This window comes from Haliotis asinina, chromosome 5, assembly GCF_037392515.1.
Source record: "Haliotis asinina isolate JCU_RB_2024 chromosome 5, JCU_Hal_asi_v2, whole genome shotgun sequence".
Classification (NCBI taxonomy): Eukaryota; Metazoa; Mollusca; class Gastropoda; order Lepetellida; family Haliotidae; genus Haliotis; species Haliotis asinina.
The window spans coordinates 35,012,505-35,025,979 of record NC_090284.1 but is presented as its reverse complement, the minus strand read 5'-3'; the positions used below and the strand labels follow the sequence as shown (position 1 = coordinate 35,025,979).

General features: G+C 38.1%; 2 protein-coding genes across 2 annotated transcripts in view; one reads left to right on the top strand and one right to left on the bottom strand.

Annotated features, from left to right (window-relative positions):
* LOC137284153 (telomere length regulation protein TEL2 homolog) overlaps nucleotides 1-13,475 on the top strand; it is a 99,864-nt gene that overhangs the window by 70,962 nt on the left and 15,427 nt on the right. The gene's annotated exons all lie outside the window — the stretch shown is intronic.
* Nucleotides 2,677-3,720, bottom strand: LOC137284159 (olfactory receptor 51M1-like). Its single transcript, XM_067815875.1, has one exon. It carries the CDS (start codon nucleotides 3,718-3,720, stop codon nucleotides 2,677-2,679), a length of 1,044 nt encoding a protein of 347 aa, XP_067671976.1.

The window sequence follows — 13,475 nt, the reverse complement described above, 5'->3', positions numbered from 1 at the left end:
AATGGTGCCTTGGTCACACCCTGGTGCGGCAGTATTCAGTCTTGGAACAGAATATTTTACAAAATTCTCAGACGACTATTCATGTCACTGGAATGAATATTGAAACATACATTTAACCCAAATTTGATGTAGAAATCATCACCTTTTGAGGAGGTGACCAATGTTTGAAGATTGCGCCAAAGTAGTGTTCATCAATGTGTTGGTTTGGGGACAAATTGTGTAAGGTTTGTTGATTATTAATTTGAAAATGACCTCCATATTGAACTGCACACTGGTTTGCAGAAAGAGAAAGCTTTGGGGCATTTTGTGTGTGTTTTGTAAACTTTTGTTATGAATTTTAGCACATTAAAATAAACAGCTTTAATATATTTTTGATGACATTAGTAGGTATCTCAGAAAAGGAAATAGATCAGAATTGATGTTTTGTCCTCCAGAGATGTCATCTCAAATCAAATAAAACAAAGATCACCATTGTTAAAGAACCAATAATGGCCATATGTAATTTTACTGACAACTTTGAACTTAGTAAATGTTCTTTGCACCTTAGGTTCATTAGTAATTAGTAGTTAAATATCTCTAAAGGTGCAGACTGTATCTTGGATCTTCTTTGTGGTATGGTTGTGTGACATACCTCGACATAAATGCTGGCAGTTCATAAATCCAGAATTGTGGAAGTTTGTAAATTAGGATTCCACAGCAAAGTACACATAGAAAAAAAGATTGGAAAGTATGATTGAACAATTTCATTTCCATATTTTCAGTCACATTTTAGGATTGTGTACAGATTTTGATGAGAAATATTGTACTGACCAATACCTCCACTTTGATTCTAATCACCCTCTCAGAACTAAAACCGGCGTCATCTCCACCCTCACCCGCCGTGTTGTAAACTTATCCTCTCTCCCCACTAAACCTGAACTGAATCATCTCAGGCACTTCTTTACCCAACTCAACAACTATCCCACTAAACTTGTTGACCGCATCATCAACTCCACTATCAACCCCGCACCTAAACCCAAAACTACTAAGTCTGACTCATCTCCTGTTTGCATTTCACTTCCTTACATTGGCAAAACATCACACCACATTAGCCGTCTACTCAAGCAACAAGCAGGCATCGACACATACTTCACCACAGCCACACCCATCAAAACCATCATCAGGGCAAATGGTAGGAAACATTCCACAACAAGCACAAGAAATATTAATCTCTGGCTTCCATCACTAATCCTCCATTAATTGGTCCCCTCAACGCTGTTATCCCCCACCCCCAAACCTGGGGAAAAATAGATTATAAAATAATACTGTGATTTTGTTTACATTAATATGTATATATATAGAGAGAGACAAATAAAGTGCACTAAGTAATGGATGGGAAATATGTTTTCTGCTTTGTACAGTAAATGTATAAACCTGTGTTTTATTTATTTAACTAAATTTGAACATCCTATTAGGAAATCATTAAAAGGCTCCACAAGCAGCATTGACAATCTGTAGATATCAAAACGATCTGCAGCATGAACATATGGTTGTGTTTATGTTTTTTGTAAAATTATGATGGGAATTTAAGAGGAACATAATTCAGTTACCCTTACCCAGCTTGTATCTTGGATGGATGTGACATTTCATTTGTTCACTTCTCTGCAACCAAGTTCAGGTCTCCAAGACTCATTTTGAACATATGCTGTCTGTCACATGGGTACTGGTTCATGAACCTTACACAAAACCACTCTGCAACAGTTTCTTCAGTTAGTGTTGCACAAGCTGGTAACGGACATTTTGGTCACATACATTTTACGTTCGATTAATTTAGTCATTATCTCACGAGCTAAAGTCAACTTCAAATTGAAAGTTGTGATTCTGATTGTCCATGTAAGTTATTAAACATAATTAGCCTTACAAGATTTGTTAAATGATTCTTGAAACACAATGGGCAATAACGTGCATTTCATTGTTACAAATACTCTCAGATTTGAATTTTTGTACACTGTATAACTGTATATAGCAGTTTAGAAATGATGTGAATTTATGAATATCCTAAAGGAAATGACTGCCATGATTATATTTGACACACAAATTAGTCTGACGGATAACTAATTAGGCAAGGAACTGTCGTGTGAAGTATAACATTAATATTTTACCCTGATCAGTAAGATATCTCAAGAGCCATTCACTGGACTTTCTTCAAGCTTCATCCAGGGAAGGCACTGGGCCCAGTTAATTTTGGTGACCTTCACATAGTATTTAAAGTCACAGTGACACTTTGAAGATTTCAGCATGTTAAACTGCATGTTAACATTGTCCGCGAGATATCTCAAGAACAGTTCACTGGATTTTCTTCACAGACTTTCAAGAGATCCCTTGAATATTTTTCACTGAGCAATTAATTTATTACTATTTTTACATATTTTATACAGTATGACATTTCTGTCAAGGTCAAAGTGAGTCTTGAAAATATTTGTGTGTTTGTTTTAATGGAGGAGGAGCAAGATGTCAAGAGAGGATGAGGTCATGTTTTCTTTGACATTTAATTTCATCTTAAATTACGACCTTCTTGTTGTTTATTATTATTTCAGTTTTATTTGATAATTTGCAGCAGGGAATGATGTCTTCTAAGTGACAATGGTTGTTGAAGTTCATTGCCCCTCATCTCCAACACTGTGGCACTGTGAATATCTAGAACCGTGATGTCTGTTCACGTGAGGTTTGAGTTGTCTGTGGCTGCATGTTGTTGTCAGGGAAACTTCTAATATTTAAAAGCCTAGTGAGAGCATCACAGAACTTCTTGTCAGTCATTGTGTAAATTAAAGGGTTGCAGAATTGGGGTAGAGTCAGGAAGACGAGGCAGATAGCACGGGAAGTTGCCTTGAATTGGGTTGAGTTACGGAAGTTCTGGGCCCTTTTGTCCACAATAATAACAGCACTATAGGCCAACCATGTGAGCAGGAAGATGATGATGGTAAGACTGATGGGCTTGAGGGCCTTCAGATTGGCTTTCCATGTCATCAGCAGGTGCTGGCTGGACTGCTGGTTCAACGGGCGAGTCAGACGGGGGATGTTCTTGATCTTGGACCGGACTGTCAGGAATATTGAGATCTGGGTAATGATAAGGATGAAGATGCAGATGATGAAGAGAACAGTGCCTATGATTGTGATGTATGTGTGTTTCCTAAAGTTGAATGTTGTCACAAGAGTGCACACCATCATGCCTTCATGGAAGCTGAAGCTCTGCTTGGCCAGAGGAACAGTGCCAATGACAAGGACAAACGTAATCATGGATATGATGTAGATATGTGGACGCTTAGCCCAGCTTGAGTTGATGTACCAGAAGGGATGCAAGATGAAGATTAATCTATCGAGAGAGGAGAGTGTGTAGAGCATCATGCTGGCAATTCCAGTGGTGAACGTGATGAAGCCTTGTATCTGGCACCAGGGACCAGTAAATCCCGTGTGCACAACACTCAATACTGACATCACAGTGGGCAAGTTAAACACAGTGAACAGAAGATTAGCTACAGCAAGGCACAGCTGGATGTAGTATGTTGTTTCATGAAGCTGGCATTGTCTCAGGACAACTGTGATGACAAGACAGTTACCTCCCCCGGCAAGTAGTAGGGAAATAAACATAAATATGAACTGAGCAGCTGCCTCTATAGGAGCCGTTCCAAACAGTGTGGTCATGTTGAAGTGGGAAGAAGATGTGTTCCAGTTGTCGGACATTGCTTGTCATATATGAACAAAGTGTCTTCAGTGTCGCCTTTTGTGGGGGGGTGTTGGAGCACTGATTGCCATGATTATCACAAGTATTTTATTAAAAGCAGTATGTTGAGAGGGCCCTCCACATGTATTCCCTGGTGTTAGCCCTGAAACAAAACAACACATTCATTACTTAAGTCTGAAAAGCAGAGTCAACAAGTGAGGGATATAAAAATATTGCGAATAATTATTGGTTTGATGGCCATTTTGGCTGGCAGATGTAGCAATCTTTAGACCTGGGTAACCAGGGTAGCTTTAATTAATCAATTTATTGGTTGGTGCCTATATTCATTTGGATTTTTCCCAAACAAGTTCAAATTGTTCAAATTTAGTACTCAAATTTGACATCTGCTTTCATTATAACATCTCTTGGTGAAGCAGTAATAAACTTGTGCCAAACCCCATTAATATATCAGTTTTTGTCTTGATCAGCAGGTCAGTAAGCTAGTGTTAAAGGAAATATCATCAGCATACAGGTAGAAAACATATGGTAGCATCTAACATCTCACTGCCAGTGAACTTGTCATACACGGTGTAAATTAAAGTATGCTAAAACTTGAATAATTTATGAAAATGACAGAAATCATAGAGAAACTTTGTTGAGGTACCCATGAAAAATTATGACATAAAACCTTAAACTTTGAAATGAAATAATAAAGATTACCCTCATTACAAACTAGGATCAATTGAGTTTGCTTACTGTATATGGATTCGGAGTGAGACATTCATCTTAAGCTGAACTATCAGTAGAAGAAGAAATTAGCAAAGCAGTTGCGGATGTAATGCTCTGAAACTAAACTCTTAATTAATGTGAATTAATGGGCACGCAACTACCCAACCTCATTCTATATCATGAACTGTGCATTCATCTCGATCTGCTGAGCATGTTGGACAACATGCAAGGCAAATGCCCTTACACACTGTTGAGAACTGTGGCCATGAAAACAGAAAAATTCAATGACAATCAATTTGAATTGTTCCCATTCTTATAGTACAAAAAGTTAATGAGGGGCACCCTCATGGAACTCCATCTATCTGTGTGAGATATAAAGCAGAAACAGTGAATATCAGCTACCTCAGGGTCATGCTGCATGTCAAACAATGACTCCAGCTTTGGGTCACGGAATGGACATGCGGCTGAGGTTATGTGCTACCCTGGCGAACTCCAACCTAGGGGACACACGCAGCTTTGATGAACCCGGCATCAAGAGCAAGCTGTACACCCTGCAACTGAAAAACAACATTTATAAATGCATCCAAGTGCCTGTTGGCAGTGGATATAGCAACGTCAATGCATCAAGGACAAATGAATGATAACCACGGCGTTCGGCGGCAAGCTGCTCGACCGTGATGACATCGAGAGGACAATTGTCACTCAAGACAACCCGCACATGCTCATCTTCACAGACGACAAACGATGAGTGTTCAAGCTCTCTGAGATCGGGTTCACAGAAAACAAAGATCACTACCTGACCAAAGTCATCAACAGCAGAACACTGCTGTTGGCTTATGTCCCATTGCAGAGACGCATCGTGGTTGTCAACATACTATCATGTGAAATAACCCACATGCTCTCAAGTAAACCCGAGATACAAAACGTGGGATTAGAGGTGGTGGCAGAATTCAACAGTGTGTTTGACGTCCTGGAAAATCTGCTGGCGAATTCCATGCTGGTCATCCAACTTTACCTCGGCAACAACCATCATCATCTGATGTTGATATCGTGAAAGGGGTCCAAACAACAACAATACCACATTTGCTCCGTTTACCATGACGTCACCATGACCGTGGGAGACACGATCTCACTCTCTACCATCTTCTTACCCAACAACATCCATTTCATGGGTTTGAAGTACGTGTCTGGGAAATTATCCCAAAACCAATTGAAAACTATTTTGTAATGGAACGTAGTACATGATGAACCATCGTCCCAGCGTCACTCTCTGCGATCTCTGTGACACCGAGGGATTCAATCTGCTCAGCAAGAAAACACCTTGTACTTCCTCCACTTACAAAACAATGCATGCCAGTGAGAATCGCTGGCTGATTTCTAAGAGCCCAACTTGTTGCTCAACACCACCATCACAGCATCCTTCCTACTTTTACAAAATGGTTATGTCTCATGTTTTAACTTCCATCAAGAGAGAAAACCATTCTAGTAATGCGAATACTGGGTCACACGAGGAGCATATTAGCTTCCGTCAAGTATCTTTATCTGTATCTTTACTGACTGACATACCCAATTACCAGCAGTATTTGTTCGATACGGATTACAACATCAAATTACACACTACGCTCATCATCGAAGTCTATCTCGTCAACACTTCCACGTCATAGTCTCTTTTGAATGGACTGTCATCCTGGGATGACGGACACCAGTGCTGACATTGCCTGATCATTCTGTGACCAGGATCTGCACCTTTAGCAAGCCTCGACGGTGTCCATGTTTTGGCAAGAGGACCCATTCAGATCAGGGCTTTTCTTTTGCATGAAGATCTCAACTTTATCAGAATCAAATACGTCAATCAAAGATTGATGGAAAATCAATTACATATAATTTTCTCGTGAGTATAACCATGAGTGACATTTCAAACCAATAACAAAGCACCACCATTGCATTCTCTGATCTTGGGAACACACAAGGATTCGATCAACTTGGTACAGAAAATGTCTACCAGCAACGAGAATTGGTCATCAAATCTCAATTGAACTGGATTACTGTTCTGGTCCTTATCTTGTCCTAGATCAGGATGATAATGTCAACGAACTAAAAATAATGCATTACTACTGCAAAGTTATGTGGCTCCAGGAAAGTGGATGTATGTCACACCATTACCAGAACAAATAGGTAACATGTTAGTCAGCTGTCTAGAAAAAACGCTATAAAGCGATACAAGTGAAAAAACTTCCTGATGAAAGCTTATGGGTCCATGTGCTACACGTATTATCAAAAAACTTTTCTCAGAGATGCCCCCACAAAAGATGTGAGAGTACGGTTTGGGTCAAAAATACACTGGTATGATCGCCATCAACATAAACGTTGTCATACTTATGTACAACCAGGAACAGTCCCTTCTGCCAGCCTCGAGACTGATCTTATTCAACTCTACCACATTTATTTACCTGAACACTTAGACCTCATCAGTTTAAAGTATTTTCATACAAAATTGAGAGAGAACCAATTAAAGCTTATTTGCTAACTTAAAAAAAAGGATTGTATCTGGCCATGGATGACATGGATCGAACGCTTGAAACTGTGAATGGAACAGAAACGTGACATTAAACACCAAATGGAATGAGAACGTGACATGCAACTGGGATTACACATAAGGCAACAAATGTGATTGATGGGGGTCAACACGCAGTCGTGGTTGCCGGCATGGGATTAGACATGGTAGGCGTCGCCCCCGTCACCACCGGGTTATCAGGTCTGTCAGGAATCCTTAACACATGACCAGATCAGGGTTCGGGCCAAAGCCAAGCTGAACACAATCGACGACCACATATCGTTGCTGCTCACGTACAGTAAACTCTCCGAGGAAGAGTTCCGTCTGGTGTTGACCGAACTCTCCAAGTACCACCGCATGAAGGAAGAGATTGGAACCAAGACTCTGGGAAAATCACTGACATCAACAAAGACAAGAAAAATAAGTTGATCAAACAGGGCCGACAAGAAATCATTCAAGCCTTCCTGACCAAAACAAAGATCTCTTAAAAGATTCACCTCACACGTTTTCATAGATGTCACCATAACAAGAAAGAGAAAAAACTTGAGCATGTTGATTCGAACGTCAAAACACTCCATCCAAAGTAGCACAAGTTCCCTCTACATCAGCAGACCTACTGTACCAGAACTTGTGCATTCAAGCTATACACAACTCATATGTTTTGCAAACTTATGTAACCTGAATATTAATTAGCTGATTGTAGTTTTTGAACATGTTTTCAGCATCCATTGACACATTCATCGTGATCAGCATGATCTAAACTACCTGAGAGCATCACATTTGTATTTTACTACCTTTATTTGAGGTGAAAAGCCACCCAATGTTTTTGAAGTGTTTTCCCTTGCTATAGACTGGTTCCCTTGAAACTATTAACAGACCAGTTTTAAAACTGCTTCCAGACATCAATCAAGAAGTATTAACTGAATCAGATTCCATAAATCAAATGAAAGATACATCATTCCAACAGATACAAGAAACTTTAGAGCAATCAGCTCAAAAGAGGTTCCACATGTGTTGTGGATTAAACTGATTCTTTATTTTTCGATATACCAAATTATAAGCCTCTGAAACATGGAAACATGTTTCCCACATACAATTAAATTTCTCTGCCCCCTCGACTGTAATGGACACTGGGCAACCTTGCAGAAATTCCTCAACCTAACAATGGGACTCTAAGAACAGTAAATGTCCATCAGATACTGATATTTGAAAATATCCCCTTTAGTTCTTGTCTGATTGTTATAGAGTATCCCAGCAGTGTTGGCTCCTTTTGTTGTTCTCATCCTATTCATAGCCAATTTGATCCTATTTTTTGTTTTTCTCATCCTATTCATAGCCAATTTGATCCTATTTTTTGTTTTTCTCATCCTATTCATAGCCAATTTGATCCTATTTTGTGTTTTTCTCATCCTATTCATAGCCAATTTGATCCTATTTTTTGTTTTTTACCTCAATATTTAATCATGTCATGGACCATCAGTACGCTGGTTGATCATTCCTTATTGTCTAACTGGTTACTTTTTTAAAGAATGATCAACATCATGCAAATAGTTGTCAAAGGTTTAATCTGCATTTCATTTCTTAATAAGGCCATAAATGAAATTGTACAAGGTCACACAGCTGAATTGCAGATTCTTATTTTGTGTTTAAGTTGTCTGTACATGGCAGCTAATAAATCTACATAGTGAAATCTTGCAGAACCATTGTGTTTGAACCATTGTCAAACAGGTGTTCCATATTGTAATGGCTATGTTTTGGAGTATTTTCTTATTCCTTTATCAGGCAGTTGTGACCATCATAGTAAAGAAGTTGACACCTATGAACTTTTTGCCTTTATGTGTCTCAATTCTAACTGCCATTCAAAGACTAGGGTGAGTAACCAATTTAGCTATAAAACAGTGTAAAAAACCTGAACCAGTCATGTGACCAGTTGAGAAGCTATCACACATTAGAATATTATATACATGCATATCAGCTGTTGAATGACATGACATAGAACATGTTTGTTTGTCAGTTGCAGATAGATGGCCTATCATTCCATGATGAGGATACTGATGAATACATTCCTCCAACAAGTATTAGACCGATGTTATTGCAATAACTGTAATCAGTTTTTGCATCAGCAGAATTATTTCACTTCATTTTTCTTCAGTGTGAAGTTAAATGAGAAACACACTAGGTTGCAATTAAAGCCTGTGTGTGAAATGTTATTGTACTTGTCACAAAATGTTTAGATATTACAGTCATGTTATACATATAAAAGTAACAGATTGTGTACTTTAATGAAGTTCCAAAATGCATAAAATCTAATAGTAAAACATAAGAATTTTAAGACAAAAATAGAAAGACATACATTGACTATGGGTTAGATTTTCAGTCCTAACATTTTGTATCACTGACAGATGAAGTTAAACTTCAAACCAGAATTTGATTATATGATCCTAGACCAATATATTATTAAAATAACAATTGATTAAAACATGATTTCTTACCTTAGCTGCATGAGCTTGTGATCATCATAAGTATACAGTGGCTTTCATTTCCTATCCGAATCCAACACAGCGGTGGCAGCAGCAGCAGCACCAGCTGGCCAGGTCTGATAGGCAGTGATGGCTTGGTGTGATAGATGAGCACAGGATAATGATTGTAGCTGCTATATCTGAGGCTGTGACGTAATGAAATGTGTCCATAAGGTTGCAGTTTTCAGTTTCTTTACAGTGTTTTAATTCTTTTTTCTTAGTCTCAGAAAGAGAAAGCTTCAGTATCACAGTCCAGATATAGATAGAATTACCATTTTGGTCTTCTTTCCTTGCATTAATTTTAGACTTCTCGAGACTTAATATTTACATTGTAAACTTCAGTGAATATGTATGCAATATGAATATAACTGTTGGATTGCATTTTAGCGGATACAGTTAAACCTTCAATAGCTTCAGTTTATGTTCAATATTGTGTGTGTGTGTGTGTGTGTGTGTGTGTGTGTGTGTGTGTGTGTGTGTGTGTGGGTTTGTTTGTTTGTTTGTTTATGTAGATGTAAGCATCTGTTGGGAAATATAAACATAAATACATCTAGGTAGTAGTTAGGTAGGTAAGTAGGTAGGTCTGTTAGTATCAAGTATGTTTTATTGATTTAAAGAAAATGCGGGTTTCTCTGCAGCCCAAATTGTTAGTAGGTAAAACTTAAAGCTTTGAAAAATGTATGAATTCAGTAATTGTTTCTCTTAATATTCTTGGCTTACTAATAATATTTTTATCCCTCTGGCATGTAATGCCACACCTCATCTGTCTGTTTTGTTTCCTGAGCATAACTCAAAAACCGTTCAGTATTTTTAGACTAAAATTGATTGATATAATAACCTGAACCTATGGTTGCGCCTTTTCCAAATTACACATTCTTGACATTTTTATATTATTGTTTTATCATGGAACACTTTGGTCAAATTGTGGGGTGGCCTTTGTTTCCAGAGCATAACTCAAAAACCATTTTTATTTTTCTGCCAAACTTGCTAGATATGTCAGTCAGAAGCAAAGGTGGAGTCTTTTGCTGTTTACAGGTTTTTATGAATTATTGTTTTTTTTGGTTTCCATGGAAACATTTCGGACTTAGTCTTAAAAGTGAGAGGTGTGTTTCGTTTCCAGAGCAGAACTCAAAATCTTCTTAATATCCTTCATCAAAACTTGGCAGATATGTGAGACAGACCCTAAAGTGGTGCCTTTCACTGTTTATTGATTTATCATTTTCCCATTTTCCATGGAAGCGATTCAGACCTAGTCTCAATAGGGATGGATGAGCTTCATTTCTGGAGCACAACTCGAAAACTTCTTAATATCTTTCAGCAAAACTTGGCAGATATGTGTGGCAGATCCCAGAGGGGTGCCTTTTGCTATTTACAAAGTTTTGGCATTTTCATTTTTCCCGGTTTCCATGGAAACATAGGGATGGGCTTTGTTTCCGGAGTGCAACTCGAAAACCATAAGATATCTTTCAACAGATCATGGCAGATATATGAGACAGATCTTGAAGTGGTGCCTTTTGCTATTTACAGATATATAGCATTTATTTTATTTTTTCATGATTTCCATGGAAACAATTCAAACTTAGTCTAAAAAAACATCAAGTAACTGTCAGATGATGTGTAGGTCCCATGGTAGAATACACCTTCAGCAACCCATGCATGCCATGAAAGACAACTATGCTTTTCGTAAGAAGTGACTAACGGGATCGGGTGGTCAACCTCGATAACTTGGTTGACACCTGTCATGGGTTCCTGATTGTGCAGATTGATGCTCATGTTGTTAGTCACTGGACTGTCTGGTCCAGACTTCACTATTTACTGACTGCTTCCGTATACCTGGAATATTGCTGAGTGTGGCGTAAAGCTAAACTCACACTCAACACATATACACGGTGACTGGAGAATTTAGATGAATTGTATGATGAAGACGAACGAATACATTGTGTTTAAACTCCTTTAGTTGCATACACAACACTTAAAAAACAAATAGACATGAATGAGGTGAACAGAGTTCCAGCTCAAACTCAGGGCGTTTCCGACGAGCAGCATTATCCTGCTCTCAGTCGTCCCTACACAGACAGTTGGAATACCAGATTCCTCGCCTTGACAATATAGATGTGAGCACATGTATACAGTTTTTGACAACAATGGACTAGCACAGACTCAACAATGGACAAATAGAGAAACAATTTGACCCGTATTGATTTGTCTCCTAGTGATGACACTTGTTAGTTCTGGTGAGCTATAGATTTGTCACTGTATTGTTTCCATGTACTTGTACAGCAGCTTTGTGATATTCTGAGCTCCACATTGGCCACCTGCGTTGTGCCAGTAATGTGTTAACATCAGTGCACCAAGGAGACACATTAGGATATCTTTCTCCCCAGTGTCCAGTCATAGAAGAGAAATTACAGTACTGTGTCCCACATATTAATATCTTCATTGTAAGACATGTGAATCATGCTATGCTGGCTTGTGTTTCTTTATGTCCGTGTCATTCAGAAGGGTCAAGCTAGTTCCAGATCTGATATTTAGTATGGCTTCCAGCTAAGGAACCCTGATTTGACCTTTTTACATTTAGAAATCATATCAGGCTTCTTTATCCGAATTGCTTTTGAAAGACGAAGATAAGGGCAGACATGTTAATTTAGTACTCATGAATTAGGTGTGGTAGGTCAGAAGACACATAAAAATAAAACAGTGTTTAATGTTGTTTATTTGCTAATAACATGTTATGCCATACGCCATCCGTGTGGGTGTGAGTGTGTGTACACTGTAGGTAAGTAGGTAAGTATGCATTTCAGACATGTGGTCAACTGTAACGAAAATTGTACACATCATGTTTGGGCCCATAACAATTTAGCACGACTATCTTCATTTATTTCAGTGTGCCCATCACACTGGCAGAAGTGAGATGATTTCGGCCATATATAACATGACTATTTTTAATTAAAAATTAGGCTTATGCCAGACAAAAACTGGCCATTTTAATTCGTTTTGACTTTTATTTTACTATTGTTTTGTTGCAAACATGTTGTGTGTTAAATACTAGTCAAACTGGATGAACAGAAGTTTATTAATCTGATTCACAAATTTTTCATGCATAAATCCCCAGATATTGTCTAGGGCTTAATTCATAAAGTTACCTACAAATATAGCATTCAATTACACTTCTCATGTAAAGTTTATGTAAATGCAGCACAAAGTTATGTTATATATTACTTTTTACAGCATTAATGTGTAATTAATTGATGTAGAATGTTTCTCTATCTTTTCCCTCGTTATGTTCAGAATAAGAAATGCACTGACAAGTGACATATTTTAGTCTTGTTTCTCAATTTGTGTACAAAATTATTTGAAATATGTGGGTTTGGTTCACCATTGTTAGTTTTGAAAAAGATAACAATGAACTATTAAAATGATTATTGTTAACGAACGTCCCTGACGTAATGCAACCTTAGACACAAAACAAGCCTTGTTTTTGTAGGAGCTATTAAGTTGGACCCTCATCTTGTCTTTCTCTCTTCAAAGTCCAGGAAGTACCAGTATAGCACTCCTCTGATTTGTTATCAGAAATGAAAAGTTTATACAGCGCCCCTCTAAGTACCCAAGACGATTGGTGAGTCTAAAAGGTACCATTTTTACACATATTTAACCAAAGTTGTTGAAGTCCCTATGCTGTTTGTTTCTTTCTAAGGAGTACCAATTGGAGCACCCCTGTCTTTTACCCTTTTTATAACCATTTCTATAACCAAAGTTTACGAAGCGCAACTGGAAGCCCCCATACCATTTGTTAAATTCTAGGGAGTACCATTTGAAGCGCCCTCAGATTTTAACCAAAGTTAACGAAACGAAATACCATTTTTTAAAAAAAAAATCAAACTTGTGGTTAATTCATACCAAGCGCTTAAAAGTTGCTAAAAAGCCGTCTGCTTCTCTCTCGCCTGCAAACGAAACCGCAGACAGGTTACGTAAC

Excerpts from the sequence above, each read along its gene's own strand:
- LOC137284159 (XM_067815875.1), bottom strand. The coding sequence starts at position 3,720 with ATGTCCGACAACTGGAACACATCTTCTTCCCACTTCAACATGACCACA.